At 46.3% G+C, this 15751-nt stretch overlaps 1 protein-coding gene across 1 annotated transcript; it reads right to left on the bottom strand.

Annotated features, from left to right (window-relative positions):
* Window positions 1-2586: 2586 nt before the first annotated feature.
* APOA2 (apolipoprotein A2) lies at window positions 2587-15335 on the bottom strand. The gene is made up of 4 exons (XM_060758293.2): window positions 15188-15335; window positions 11438-11519; window positions 6523-6658; window positions 2587-2846 (listed from the first exon to the last, which is right to left on the bottom strand). The coding sequence occupies exons 2-4, from the start codon at window positions 11487-11489 to the stop codon at window positions 2723-2725; spliced, it is 312 nt and encodes a 103-aa protein (XP_060614276.2). The 5' UTR covers window positions 11490-11519; window positions 15188-15335; the 3' UTR covers window positions 2587-2722.
* Between the last annotated feature and the right edge of the window lie 416 nt (window positions 15336-15751).

The following is a 15751-nucleotide window of genomic DNA, read 5'->3' as shown; positions in this document are numbered from 1 at the left end:
GAGCTAGGTGTGAATGTTTCAACTGACCACCTTGATTAGAATGTGATGGCCTGGCTGTTGTTTGGTGTGGCTTGTTTGTGCCTGGAGAAAACGTTTGTTGAGAGGTGATTAGATGTCCCAGATTGTTTCCTCTCTGCTGTTTTGCTGTTGTAATTTTAGAGGTTTTTTTTTAATACTGGAAGCCAGATTTTGTTCATTTTCATGGCTTCCTGCTTTCTGTTGAAATTGTCCCCATGACTAGGTGTCAAAGGAGGGCAACTTAAAGGATCAACGTTCTGGAGACCATGAATCCCTATGAGGAGTGTCTTAAAGAGCTGGGTGTTTTTAGTCTGCATAGGAGAAGGTTGAGAGGAGACATGATCTCCCTGTATAAATATGTGAAAGAAAGAGGGAGCAGACTTCTTTTCTGCTGCCCTTGAAACTAGGCCTCAGAGCAATGGATTCAAATGACAGGAGAGGAAATTCCACCCAAACATTAGGAAGATCTTCCTGACTGTAAGAACTGTTCAGCAGTGGAACTCTCTGCTCTGGAGGGTAGTGGAAGTTCCTTCCTTGGAGGCTTCTAAATAGGCTGAATGGCCATCTGTCAGGGGTGCTTTGATTGTGCTTTTCCTGCATGGCAGGTGGTTGGACAAGATGGGCCATGAGCTCTCTTCCAACTCTATTATTCCACACAATATTTTTCCTAAGGAGCTGTCCTTTCGCTGCCCTCCTGTGGACACACAAGAATTGCACTCCCTTTAGCGGTTCCAATGTATGATCCTTTGCTGCCATCGTGTGGCCACAGTGGGAAACTGCATCACTTTGTTATAGGTCCAGAGTGTTGCCATGGAGACACCCTAAAAGTCCCTCTCTCAGGACCAGAGCGTTGCCATGGAGACACCCTAAAAGTCCCTCTCTCAGGACCAGAGCGTTGCCATGGAGACACCCTAAAAGTCCCTCTCACAGGACCAGAGCGTTGCCGTGGAGACACCCTAAAAGTCCCTCTCTCAGGACCAGAGCGTTGCCATGGAGACACCCTAAAAGTCCCTCTCACAGGACCAGAGCGTTGCCACGGAGACACCCTAAAAGTCCCTCTCACAGGACTAGAGCGTTGCCGTGGAGACACCCTAAAAGTCCCTCTCACAGGACCAGAGTGTTGCCGTGGAGACACCCTAAACGTCCGTCTCACAGGACCAGATTATTGCCATGGAGACACCCTAAAAATCCCTCTCACAGGACCAGAGCATTGCCATGGAGACACCCTAAACGTCAATCTCACAGGACCTGATTATTGCCGTGGAGACACCCTAAAAGTCCCTCTCACAGGACCAGAGCGTTGCCGTGGAGAAACCTTAAATGTCAATCTCACAGGACCTGATTATTGCCGTGGAGACACCCTAAAAGGCCCTCTCACAGGACCAGAGCGTTGCCGTGGAGACACCCTAAAAGTCCCTCTCACAGGACCAGATTATTACCATGGAGACACCCTAAATGTCCCTCTCACAGGACCAGATTATTACCATGGAGACACCCTAAAAGTCCCTCTCACAGGACCAGATTATTGCCATGGAGACACCCTAAAAGTCCCTCTCACAGGCCCAGAGCGTTGCCGTGGAGACACCCTAAAAGTCCCTCTCACAGGACCAGATTATTGCCATGGAGACACCCTAAAAGTCCCTCTCACAGGACCAGAGCGTTGCCGTGGAGACACCCTAAAAGTCCCTTTCACAGGACCAGAGCGTTGCCATGGAGACACCCTAAAAGTCACTCTCACAGGACCAGAGCGTTGCCATGGAGACACCCTAAGTCAGAGAGCCAGAGTGTTGCCATGGAGACACCCTAAAAGTCACTCTCACAGGACCAGAGCATTGCCATGGAGACCCCCTAAGTCAGAGAGCCAGAGTGTTGCCATGGAGACACCCTAAAAGTCACTCTCACAGGACCAGAGCATTGCCATGGAGACCCCCTGTCAGAGAGCCAGCGTGTTGCCATGGAGACACCCTAAAAGTCACTCTCACAGGACCAGAGCGTTGCCATGGAGACACCCTAAGTCAGAGAGCCAGCGTGTTGCCATGGAGACACCCTAAAAGTCACTCTCACAGGACCAGAGCGTTGCCATGGAGACACCCTAAGTCAGAGAGCCAGCGTGTTGCCATGGAGACACCCTAAAAGTCACTCTCATAGGACCAGAGCGATGCCATGGAGACACCCTAAGTCAGAGAGCCAGCGTGTTGCCATGGAGACACCCTAAAAGTCACTCTCACAGGACCAGAGCGTTGCCATGGAGACACCCTAAGTCAGAGAGCCAGCGTGTTGCCATGGAGACACCCTAAAAGTCACTCTCACAGGACCAGAGCGATGCCATGGAGACACCCTAAGTCAGAGAGCCAGAGTGTTGCCAAGGAGACATCTTAAGAATCCCTCCAGAGCATGGCCATGGAGAAACCCTAAGGGAGGCCTTCTCAAAGATGGAAGCCAGTTGGAGAAGGCTGACACGAGTCCTAAAGAGATGCCCTCTTGATCCAAGGTTGAAAAAGTTGGACATGATGGAGCCTCAAATCCTTATACTCTTGTGCCCCAAATTAAAATGCCACACATGAGAGCTGAGGGGAGATTCTGCTTTTTATTGCAACCAGGAACAATCTGCATGTTACAGCCGGATGGGGGTCAGAATCCCCCCCGCTTTGATTCCCGAAGGAAAGGTCCTGAAGATTTCTTTTGACCAAAAGGCTTTGCTTTTTTATGACGATGTCGTCGTCGCTTTCTTGACAGATTCTTCCAAAGCAGCAATGATCTGGTTCAAGCTCTCCCGCATTTGGTCAGCCAAAGGCTTCAGGCTTTCTTGGGCCTGCTGAGCGAGCGTCCTGCGATGGGAGGAAAGAGTAAGAATAACAACAACAACAACAACAATAACAACAACAACAACAACAAGAAGCACCATCCCCACTGTTGGCCTGCCACGTGTAAAGGTTCAATCAGCATTATATAAGTCTTTATTTGTTTATTTACTGCATTTATATACTGTCCTTCTCAGCCCGCAGGCGACTCGGGACGGTTTCATAGAATCATAGAATCCTAGAGTTGGAAGAGACCTCATGGGCCATCCAGTCCAACCCCATTCTGCCAAGAAGCAGGGATATTGCATTCAAATCACCCCTGACAGATGGCCATCCAGCCTATGTTTAAAAGCTTCCACCACACTCCATGGAAGAGAGTTCCACTGCTGAACGGCTCTCACAGTCAGGAAGTTCTTCCTAATGTTCAGATGGAATCTCCTCTCTTGTAGTTTGAAGTCATTGTTCCACATCCTAGTCTCCAAGGAAGCAGAAAACAAGCTTGCTCCCTCCTCCCTGTGGCTTCCTCTCACATATTTATACATGGCTATCATATCTCCTCTCAGCCTTCTCTTCTTCAGGCTAAACATGCCCAGCTCCTTAAGCCGCTCTTCATAGGGCTTGTTCTCCAGACCCTTGATCATTTGAGTTGCCCTCCTTTGGACACATTCTAGCTTGTCAATATCTCTCTTGAATTGTGGTGTCAAGAATTGGACACAGTATTCCAGATGTGGTCTAACCAAAGCAGAATAGAGGGGTAGCATGACTTCCTTAGATCTAGACACTATGCTCCTATTGATGCAGGCCAAAATCCCATTGGCTTTTTTTGCCGCCACATCACATTGTTGGCTCATGTTTAACTTGTTGTCCACGAGGACTCCAAGATCTTTTTCACATGTCCTGCTCTCAAGCCAGGCATTGTCCCCCATTCTGTATCTTTGCATTTCGATTTTCCTGCCTAAGTGGAGTATCTTGCATTTGTCCCCGTTGAACTTCATTTTGTTAGTTTTGGCCATTCATCTCTCTAATCTGTCAAGATTGTTTTGAATCCTGCTCCTGTCCTCTGGAGTATTGGCTCTCCCTCCCAATTTGGTGTCGTCTGCAAACTTGATGATCCTGCCTTCTAGCCCTTCATCTAAGTCATTAATAAAGATGTTGAACAGGTTTACAGTTGGCACCAAGACCATAAAATACAAATTCTATATAATAAAACAATCAAATAATAAAACCATAGCAGAATCAATAAAATCAATAAAAACATGTATCATGAGGGTCTCCTCGTTAAAAACATCGTCCAATCACATCATCAAAACATTCCATTTTCCTATGTCTGTTACACTGTATTTGTAGCAAATGCCTGCTCAAAAAGCCAAGTTTTAGCTGTCTTCTAAAACGTTAAAAGGTAGGGGGCCGATTTGATTTCCTTAGGGAGGGCGTTCCATAGCCGAGGAGCCACCACTGAGAAGGTCCTGTCTCTCATCCCTGCCAACTGTGCTTGTGACGAAGGCGGGACCGAGAACAGGGCCTCCCCAGATAATCTTAAAGTCCTGGTAGGCTGTTAGGAATTGTGGGAGGGCCCAGAGGGCCCAAATTGGCCCATGTATGGTCTACACCAGGTATGGGCAAAACCAGGCCTGGGGTCTGGATGTGGCCCCTTGGGCTCTTTTCTCAGGCCCTCCTCTCATGGTTCTATCCTTCCTTCCTTCTGTCTTTCCTTCCTCCTTCCCTTACCTCCCTTTTCTCCCTTTCTCCTCCCTTTCCTTCCACCCTTTCATCCTTCCTTCTCTCTTTCCTCCCTCCCTTCTCCCCTCCCTCCCTCTTTCTCCTTCCTTCCTTCCTTCCTTCCTTCCCTTTTGTCTTTACTTCCTCCTTTCCTCCCTCCCTCTGTCCCTTCTCCTCCTCCTTCCTTCTATCCTTCTCTTTCTCCCATCCTTCCTTCTCTTCCTCCTTCCCGTCCACCCTTCCTTCCCTCTTCCCTCCCTCATCTCCTTTCTCCCTCTTTCTCCTTCCTTCCTTCCTTCCTTCCTTCCTTCCTTCCTTCCTTCCTTCCCTTTTGTCTTTACTTCCCCCTTTCCTCCCTCCCTCTGTCCCTTCTTCTCTTGCTTCCTTCTATCCTTCTCTTTTTCTTCCTTCTTCCCATCCACCCTTCCCTCTTCCCTTCCTCCTTGCCTTTCTCCCTCTTTCTCCTTCCTTCCTTCCTTCCTTCTTTCCTTCCTTCCTTCCTTCCTTCTATCCTTTTCTTCCTCCCTTCCTCCCATCCTTCATTCTCTTTTTCCTTCTTCCTTTCCACCATTTTGTCCTTCCTCCCCTCTTTCCTCCACTCTTTCACTTTCCTTCCTTCCTTCCTTCCTTCCTTCCTTCTATCCTTCTATTTCTCCCTTCCTCCCATCCTTCATTCTCTTTTTCCTTCCTCCTTCCTTTCCACCATTTTGTCCTTCCTCCCCTCTTTCCTCCCCTCTTTCACCTTCCTCCCTCCCTCCCTCCCTCCCTCCCTCCTTCCCTTCCTCCCTCCCTCCCTCCCTCCCTCCTTCCCTTCCTTCCTTCCTTCCTTCCTTCCTTCCTTCCTTTCTTCCTTCCTTCTATCCTTCTATTTCTCCCTTGCTCCCATCCTTCGTTCTCTTTTTCCTTCCTCCTTCCTTTCCACCATTTTGTCCTTCCTCCCCTCTTTCCTCCCCTCTTTCTCTCTTTCACCTTCCTTCCTTCCTTCCTGAGAGTGCCTTGGACAGCCAGAAATAAGTTTTGAGAGTGCCTTGGACCACCAGAAATAAAGCCCGACTGCTCTTTGGAGGGAAGAATAGTCGAGACAAAGCTGAAGTCCTTTGGCCACATCATGAGGAGACAGCAAAGCCTAGAGAAGACAATTATGCTGGGGAAAGTGGAAGGTAAGTGGTGACGGCCGACAGGGAGCTCTGGCGTGGGCTGGTCCATGAGGTCACGAAGAGTTGGAAATGACTGAACGAATGAATAGCAACCAAGGTCTTTGGTTAGACCACATCTGGAATATTGTGTCCAATTCTGGGCACCACAATTCAAGAGAGATATTGACAAGCTGGAATGTGTCCAGAAGAGGGTGACTAAAAGGGTCAAGGGTCTGGAGAACAAGCCCTATGAGGAGCGGCTTAGGGAACTGGGCATGTTTAGCCTGAAGAAGAGAAGGCTGAGAGGAGATATGATAGCCATGTATAAATATGTGAGAGGAAGCCACAGGGAGAAGGGAGCAAGCTTGTTTTCTGCATCCCTGGAGACTAGGACGCGGAACAATGGCTTCAAACTACAAGAGAGGAGATTCCATCTGAACATTAGGAAGAACTTCCTGACTGTGAGAGCCGTTCAGCAGTGGAACTCTCTGCCCCGGAGTGTGGTGGAGGCTCCTTCTTTGGAAGCTTTTAAGCAGAGGCTGGATGGCCATCTGTCAGGGGTGATTTGAATGCAATATTCCTGCTTCTTGGCAGAATGGGGTTGGACTGGATGGCCCATGAGGTCTCTTCCAACTCTTTGATTCTATGATTCTATGATAAGAATGTCCCTTCCCTCCCCAAAAATGCAGCTTAGGTAACTGAAAAAGAGCATGTGAAGTGACGAGAGGAAATGCGGCACACGCAGAACTCAACGTATGGGTGCTTTCCAATAGATCTGGGACAGCAATGGCTCTACCACTCCTTTGACATATTCTTTCAATTCCGTAGTTTGGGCAACAATCACTTACTGGACTTGGGTTCTGAGCTGCCCAATCTTCTCCTCGCCGAACAGGTCTTGGGGAAAGAGCTGGGCTAAGGCCGGGAAATAACGTGACACTTCTTGAGCCTGAGAATCGCCTTCCGCTTGGCGTTTCACGAAAGCGCCTGCAAAGAGAAGACACCCACCAAAGGCTTAGCAAATGTGGTTGTGTGCCTGCAGTTCAAAGCAGCACTCTAGATATCTGCCCTGATCATACAATGTGGTTTCAAACTGCATTAAACGGGGCCTTGGTCTTCCAGAGTCCAAGTAGGTTCTCGTTTCTAGTATTGATGTTGAGCACCCCCCAGGCCCGTAGCCAGGATTTCGTTTCGGGGGGGGGGGGGGGGGGGGGGGGAGGGGCTAAAAAAATTTCTGGGGGAGTTTCGGGGGGGGGGGCTGAGTCTGAGTGAAAGAGGGTCTACCCTAGCAAACCTTTTGTATCGTTACCCCAATACCCCCATGCATATGTGATATATTGAGTATGGTGATCAGATCATGATATGAATAAACATAACAGTTTAAATAATGCACCAGTAAGGCCTTTTCGCGAACCACCATGAGAATTTCGGGGGGGGGGGCTGAAGCCCCTCAAGCCCCCCCCCCCCCGGCTACATGCCTGGCACCCCCCCCCCCAAATAAGGGATAGTGACTTATAGTTCTGCAAAGGGCAAGGGCACCAGACTACACAACAAGGGTTAAGTCTTGGTCACATTGCCAAAGCACTGACAACAAGGACCCCATGAGGCTTTTGGGAAATGGCTGAATCTTGGGACTTCTGCCCTTTGTGAGAGTTGTAGTTTCCCAAGGACCAAAGTGTGAATCAGTTGCAGCACAGATGGGGTTTCATCTGCCAGCCTTCCCAATGATCATGGACTCTCTGCCTGCATGTCTTGGACTTCAGTACATACTATCTCCCTCATGAACATTCCTCAAAGACCTTTTAAAACATTGGACTTCAGGCTTCTTCATGAAGATTAATCCTCTTATTAAATATACTTGGGATGTGGGACAAAGATGGGGTTTTGTTGCTATGAAATGCTTATGATTTGAATGTATGTATCTTGCTATGAAACATTGCTTGTCCTCCTGTCTTACCCCCTGACTTTTGCCCTAAAAAATGTGACCCAGGACTGTTGAAATGCCTGAGGCAGGACCACCGCCTCCCTGGAAACTTACTTGATTATTCCACATCTGCATGGACAATAACAAGTTGAGATTTCCTTTCCCGCTCTCTGAGTTTTGTCTGGCGGGCAGGGAAGTCTATTTGGACACTTTGATTGATTCACAAAAGGACAGGAACGACCCCCGGGGTCCCCTGTCCTGACCCTGTTTGTTCCTTCTACCGAAACCCATCAAGGACACTCCTTATCTGATCAAAAGCAGGAAAACCTTTCTTAAGGAAAACCGCACCTTTGCTGGCCAAAACAATGCCCCTCTTCCGTCCTGCCTCCCTCTCCCTGATTTGCTAAGGAGCCGAAGAGGGAGGGAGTTTTGAAACTTTCAAACCTGTATTTTGCCTATAAAAATGCCTGTAAAATTCTGTATTGCTATGCTTGTAGTGGAACTATTCCTGCAATGCATCCGATCTCAGCTGAATCGCTAATAAAGACACCTTGGTCCCAGCTTCTTCCGCTTTGGTGAGGATTTATTATTTTAATATTTTCGCTACTGGAATTGGCTTCGCTGCCCTCACCAAGGTTCCAGGACCCTCTTTGTTGCGGTCCTCGGGATCTCCTCGGCTGGGGAGATCCTCCTAAAAGCAGCTCGATATCATTATCCCTTTCACATATCTGTGTTTGGGTACAATACATATTATGCACCTATTTGTGAGTATGTGCCTGTAATATGCACACATAAGTTCACGTTTATGTGTACACACAGACATTTTCCCACTCTCTAGTTCAGTGGTTCTCAACCTTCCCTTAATACAGTTCCTCATGTTGTGGTGACCCCCAACCATAACATGATTGTTGTTGCTACTTCATAACTATAATTCTGCTCCTATTATGAATCATAATGTAAATATCTGATATACAGGATGTATTTTCATTCACTGGACCAAATTTGGCACAAATACCCAATACGTCAAAATTTGAATACTGGTGGGGTTGGGGGTTGATTTTGTCATTTAGGAGATGTAGTTGCTGGGATTTATAGCTCACCTACAATCAAAGAGGATTCTGAACTCCACATTTGGGCATATTGAGTGTTTGTGCCAAGTTTGGTCCAAATCCATCATTATTTGAGTACACAGTGCTCTCTAGAATCTAGATCAGTGGTTCTCAACCTGGGGTCCCCAGATGTTTTTGGCCTACAATTCCCAGAAATCCTAACAGCTGGTAAACTGGCTGGGATTTCTGGGAGTTATAGGCCAAAAATAATTGGGGACCCAAGGTTGAGAAGCACTGATCTAGATGGATGTGAACCACAACTCCAAAACTCAAGGTCAATGCCCAACAAACCCTCCAGCATTTTCTGTTGGTCATGGGAGTTCTGGGTGCCAAGTTTGGTTCAGTTCCATCATTGGTGGAGTATAGAATGCTCTTTGATTGTAGGTGAACTATAAATCCCAGCAACTACAATTCCCAAATGACAAAATCCCAACCCCACCAGTATTCAAACTTAGGTATATTGAGTATTTGTGCCAAATTTGGTCCAGTAAATGAAAATGCATCAGATATTTACATTTATGCTGTCGCACACTGGGCCTGTGCATAAGACTGTAGACAGGACATAAATTCTATGTGCCCAACGGGACGGCGGGGGTGCCTCAGATTAAAGGCCTTTGGATTTCCTTAAAACAGAGTCTCTAGATTGCTTAAAGGTTCAACAAAGTTCTTTATTATTGAAGAAAACAAACAGGTACTTTAAAGCTTTCTTAACAGTCTATTGCAGTGGTTCTCAACCTTCCTAATGCCGCGACCCCTTAGTATAGTTCCTCACGTTGTGGTGACCCCCAACCATAACATTTTCATTGCTACTTCATAACTGTAATTTTGCTACTGTTATGAATCGTAATGGAAATATCTGATATGCGGGATGTATTTTCAAATACCCAATATGCCCAAATTTGAATACTGGTGGGGTTGTGGGGGGATTGATTTTGTCATTTGGGAGCTGTAGTGCCTGGGATTTATAGTTCACCTACAATCAAAGAGCATTTTGAATATCACCAATGATGAAATTGAACCAAAGTTGGCTCACAGAACTCCCATGGCCAAGAGAAAATACTGGGAAGGTCTGGTGGACATTGACCTTGAATTTTTGGAGTTGTAGTTCACCTATATCCAGAGAGCACTGTGGACTCAAACAATGATGGATCTGGACCAAACTTGGCACGAATACTCTATATGCTGAAATGTGAACACTGGAAGAGTTTGAGAAAAATAGACCTTGACATTTGGGAGTTGTAGTTGCTGGGATTTATAATTCACCTACAATGAAATAACATTTTGAGCCCCACCAATGATAGAATTGGACCAAACTTCCCACACAGAACCCATGATCAACAGAAAATACTATGTTTTCTGATGGTCTTCGGTGACCCCTCTGACACCCTCTCGTGACCCCCACAGGGGTCCTGACCCCCAGGTTGAGAAACACTGGTCTATTGGCTCTCTCTCAATTTTGTCCACAGGGAACAGGCACTATCTTCATAACTGTAACTAATAGGAAATCCTTAACTTCTAATCTGGGCAGTCTGTCTTTGCCTCTGTTGGCGTGGAGCCCCTGCACCCGGTACCAATTGCTTCTGGCTTCCGTGAGTGACCCTTACCAAGCAGAGCTTTGTAGACTTCCAGAGGAAAAAGAGTTCAGGTTTCGGTGATGGCTGGCTGAAGTCCCTCAGCAAAGGAGCTGTAAGGCTCTATGATCCTCGGCCAAGTTGTGGGCTGTATAACCCCGGCCAAGCTGTAGACTGTATATCTCCCTGGCCAAGCCATAGAAGACGAAGCTTTCTACAGGAGCTCTTGGTATTATGTCCTGCATGGAAAGCTTCTCTGTGTGGACTGAACCCAAACTGGCTCCTATTCCCTCCAAAAAGGGGGTGGGACCAGGGAACCTAACTATAATTGACAGGTGGCTTGCCCTATGATTGCAGCCAAAAGAAGCCACCTATCTACAGAGTCCCTGAAACTTAGGACTACAAACAAACATTCAATGCAAAGCAAACAAAATTGGAGCTCCTGGTACAGCTGTACCTGCACAACATTACAATTGATATCAGTAGCAAAATGACAGTTATGAAGTAGCAATGAAAATGATTTTATGGTTGGGGGTCACCACAACATGAGGAGGGGGTCGTGGCAATACGAAGGTTGAGAATCACTGCTCTAGGCTCATATAATGCAATTCAATGCAGCTATTCTGCATTGTATGAGTCCACAGTGACCAAATTCAAACTGCATTATTTGGCAGTATCGATTCAGCCTAGGATATATAGAATCATAGAATCATAGAATCGAAGAGTTGGAAGAGACCTCCTGGGCCATCCAGTCCAACCCCATTCTGCCAAGAAGCAGGAATATTGCATTCAAATCACCCCTGACAGATGGCCATCCAGCCTCTGCTTAAAAGCTTCCAAAGAAGGAGCCTCCACCACACTCCGGGGCAGTGCTGAACGGCTCTCACAGTCAGGAAGTTCTTCCTAATGTTCAGATGGAATCTCCTCTCTTGTAGTTTGAAGCCATTGTTCCGCGTCCTAGTCTCCAAGGAAGCAGAAAACAAGCTTGCTCCCTCCTCCTCCCTGTGGCTTTCTCTCACATATTTATACATGGCTATCATATCTCCTCTCAGCCTTCTCTTCTTCAGGCTAAACATGCCCAGTTCCCTAAGCCGTTCCTCATAGGGCTTGTTCTCCAGACCCTTAAAACTGTTTAAAACTGATGGAGAATGGCCAACATTACCTTCAAGGCTGCAAATGCTGACCAGCAGGACGGCTAGGACCAACACCTTCATTTTGCCGCAGTCCAAGGGTTTTTGTACTTTCTGGAGCAAAAGTGTGACAGAAAAAGAGATTGTAAATTAAGCAAGGAAGGCGGAAGCCCATATGAACTGGGGGCCCTTCCACACAGCCCAATTTCCCAGTATATCAAGGCAGAAAATCCCACAATACCTTTAGTGTGGACCCAGATAACCTAGTTCAAGGCAGATACTGTGGGATTTTCTGCCTTGATATTCTGGGATATAGGGCTGTGCGGAAGGGCCTTATCATTGATTTTGGCATTTCTTTCTAAATCCCAGCAACTACAATTCCCAAATGACAAAATCCCAGCCCCACCAGTATTCAAACTTAGGTATATTGAGTATTTGTGCCAAATTTGGTCCAGTAAATGAAAATGCATCAGATATTTACATTTATGCTGTCGCACACTGGGCCTGTGCATAAGACTGTAGACAGGACATAAATTCCATGTGCCCAACGGGACGGCGGGGGTGCCTCAGATTAAAGGCCTTTGGATTTCCTTAAAACAGAGTCTTTAGATTGCTTAAAGGTTCAACAAAGTTCTTTATTATTGATGAAAACAAACAGGTTTTCATCAATAAGTCTCCTTTGGGAGTGAAAAAAGTGGGATGAAAACATAAATTATTATTATCATTGGGTTGCCGTGAGTTTTTCGGAATGTCTGGCCATGTTCCAGAATAAATAATAATAATAATAATAATAATAATAATAATAATTTAAATTTAGGAAAGCCCCTACCTTAGGAACTTTAAAAAAGAACCTCAAAACCTGGCTCTTCCGTTGCGCCTTTGGTGAATAGGTATTCAATCCCACATTATCCCTCATGTGCAATGTTCTGTCACTGGAGTATACGTTTCCCCCCTCGTAGGAAAGCTTGATTCCACATCTCCCACTATAATGAGCCCTCCTCCACAAATAATTTGTTTCTCTTTTATCTCACCCGAGTTTTTTTTACCAGTTTTAATTAGTTCTTTTAACCATTACATGTAGCCCGCCCATTGTCACTGTGTTTGTGTTTATTGTAATTTTATATTGTTGTATATTCATATCTTTTATGCAATTATGATGTTGTTTATTGTTTTCGGTTTGCGTTCGGTCGTTCTTTATTGTAATTGTTGTTTGGGCTTGGCCTTATGTAAGCCGCTCCGAGTCCCCATTGAGGAGATGGTGGCGGGGTAAAAATAAAGATTATTATTATTATTATTACCCCACCACCATCTCCCCAATGGGGACTCGGAGCAGCTTACATGGGGCCAAACCCGGACAACATATTACAGGAAAATAAAATCAAAACGTAAACAACAAGCAACATCATCAAAATTACATTTTAAAAAAAACATATGAAGAAGCACTCTCTCCTGATGTTTCACCCACATCTATGGCAGACATCCTCAGAGGTTGTGAGGTCTGTTGGAAACTAGGCAAGTGGAGTTTATATAGCTGTCGAATAAGTCCTGTGTGGGAGAAAGAACTCTTGTCTGTTGGAGGCAAGTGTGAATGTTGCAGTTGGTCACTTTGATTAGCATTGAATAGTCTGCAAAGCCAATCTGTGAGGGTATCTGCATAGAAGTCTGTTGGAAATGAGGCGAGTGGACTGTATATATGTCATTGGGATGATGTCCAGGGTGGGAGAAAGAACTCTTGCCTGTTGGAGGCAAGTGTGAATGTTGCAGTTGGTCACCTTGATTAGTATTGAATAGCCTTGCAGCTGCAAAGCCAATCAGTGAGGGCATCTGCATAGAAGTCTGCTGGAAATGAGGTGAGTGGACTGTATATATGTCATTGGGATGATGTCCAGGGTGGGAGAAAGAACTCTTGTTTGTTGGAGGCAAGTGTAAATGTTGCAGTTGGTTACCTTGATTAGCATTGAATAGCCTTGCAGCTGCAAAGCCAACCAGTGAGGGTATTTGCATAGGAGTCTGTTGGAAATGAGGTGAGTGGACTGTATATATGTCATTGGAATGATGTCCAAAAGAACTCTTGTCTGTTGGAGGCAAGTGTGAATGCTTCAAGGGCCACCCTGATTAGCATTGAATACCCTTGCAGCTTCAAACCCTAGCTGCTTCCTGCCTGGAGGAATTTTTTGTTGGGAGGTGTTAGCTGGCAAATCTCTTGGGAAGACAGGCAGACAAACGTCAGCATACTGGAAGAAGCAAAGACCACCAGCAATGAAGCGATGGTCCTCCGCCATCAACTCCGCTGGATTGGCCATGTTGTCCAGATGCCCAACCACCGTCTCCCAAAGCAGTTGCTCTACTCCGAACTCAAGAACGGAAAACGGAATGGTGGTGGACAGGAAAAGAGATTGAAAGATGGGCTCAAAGCCAACCTTAAAAACTCTGGCATAGACACTGGGAAGCCCTGGTCCTTGAGTGCTCCAGCTGGAGGTCAGCTGTGACCAGCAGTGCTGCAGAATTTGAAGAGGCACGAATGGAGGGCAAAGGAAAAGAGATTTAAAGATGGGCTCAAAGCCAACCTTAAAAACTCTGGCATAGACACTGGGAAACCCTGGGCCTTGAGTGCTCAAGCTGGAGGTCAGCTGTGACCAGCAGTGCTGCAGAATTTGAAGAAGTACGAATGGAGGGCGAAAGAGAGAAGCGTGCCAAGAGGAAGGTGCGTCAAGCCAACCCCGACCGGGACCGCTATCCACCTGGAAACCAAAGCCCTCACTGCGGGAGAAGATGCAACTTAAGAATAGGGCTCCACAGTCACCTACGGACCCACCGCAAGGACACTACGCTTGGAGAACCATCATCCTCGGACTACGAGGGATTGCCTAAGTAAGTTAAGTAGCTGGCCCTAATTGGGAGATGTTAGTTGACCCTCCCAACAAAGGATTCCCCCAAGCAGTAAGCAGCCAGGCTTTGAAGCTATACAGAGAAGCCATTGAAATGTGGACAATTTCAATAGAAAGGAGGAATCAGGACGGTAAATAAAGAGTAACACTCGGAAACAGGGGAATTACAGACAGGAAACAATCAGGACCAGCTAATACCTCCCAACAAATAATCCCTTGAGGCAGTGACCAGCCAGGCTTTGAAGGTGCAAAGCTATTCAACGCTCATCAAGCCGGCCAATGTCAACATTCACACTTGCCTCCAGCAGACAAGAGTTCTTTCTCCCACAGACATATAAACCCCATTTTCCTAGTTTCCAGCAGACCTCACAACCTCTGAGGATGCCTGCCATAGATGTGGGTGAAACGTCAGGAGAGAATGCTTCTGGAACATGGCCAGACAGCAACTCAGTGATTCCGGCCATGAATACCTTCGACAACACATTATTATTGCTGCTATTATTATTGTTATTATTATTAGTAGTATTTTCTATTATTATTATTAGAATCATAGAATCAAAGAGTTGGAAGAGACCTCATGGGCCACCCAGTCCAACCCCATTCTGCCAAGAAGCAGGAATATTGCATTCAAATCACCCCTGACAGATGGCCATCCAGCCTCTGTTTAAAAGCTTCCAAAGAAGGAGCCTCCACCACACTTATTATTATTATTATTATTATTATTATTATTATTATTATTATTATTATTTTCTAACAACATTATAATGCAACGATGGGGAATCTGTCCCAGTTGGATTTCTGTCTGTCTTGCCTGTGCGGACTTCAAACCACAAGGGTTCTGTTGGAGGAACCAACCTATTCCCGTCTCCTTTTAAAAAATCGTGCCATTCTTACCTGAGGAATCGATTAACGTCCAGTGTCGAAATATGTTTTAGTTGGCCATCTCAGGCCTTTATATACACTGCAGAGAATCCAGCCGGCTTCACCTGCCCTGATTGGCGCTGATGCCTCCCTCCGCCCCAATCTGCCAACCCATCAGCTATCATTCGGGAACTATTGTGTAATTGCAAACATAAGACCATTTCCATGTAAACACGTTTGCAGGGGGCCAAAGGGCACGCATTTCAGAGATAAGGTTTTGCGTGGGCAGGTAAAACAGTGTGTCCCGTGTCCCCATCCATCTCTCCTTGGACCATATGGCACAAGGCAGGAGCATGCTACAAAAGAAAATTTCACAGTTGTCCGGACTGCAGTTCCCATTGATCTTTGGATGGATTACAGTTTCCATTGTTCTTTGGATGGACTGCAATTCCCATTGTTCTTTAGCCCATCATTTTTTCTGGATTGCAATTCCCATTGTTCTTTGGCTAGGGAGACTGATTCCCACCATTCTTTGGCTGGTGATTCCCATCATTGGGTTGTTGTAGGTTTTTTATGGCCATCTTCTACAGGCATTCT

Source organism: Anolis sagrei, chromosome 12, assembly GCF_037176765.1.
Source record: "Anolis sagrei isolate rAnoSag1 chromosome 12, rAnoSag1.mat, whole genome shotgun sequence".
Taxonomy (NCBI): Eukaryota; Metazoa; Chordata; class Lepidosauria; order Squamata; family Dactyloidae; genus Anolis; species Anolis sagrei.
This window is presented reverse-complemented; position numbering and strand designations above follow the sequence as displayed.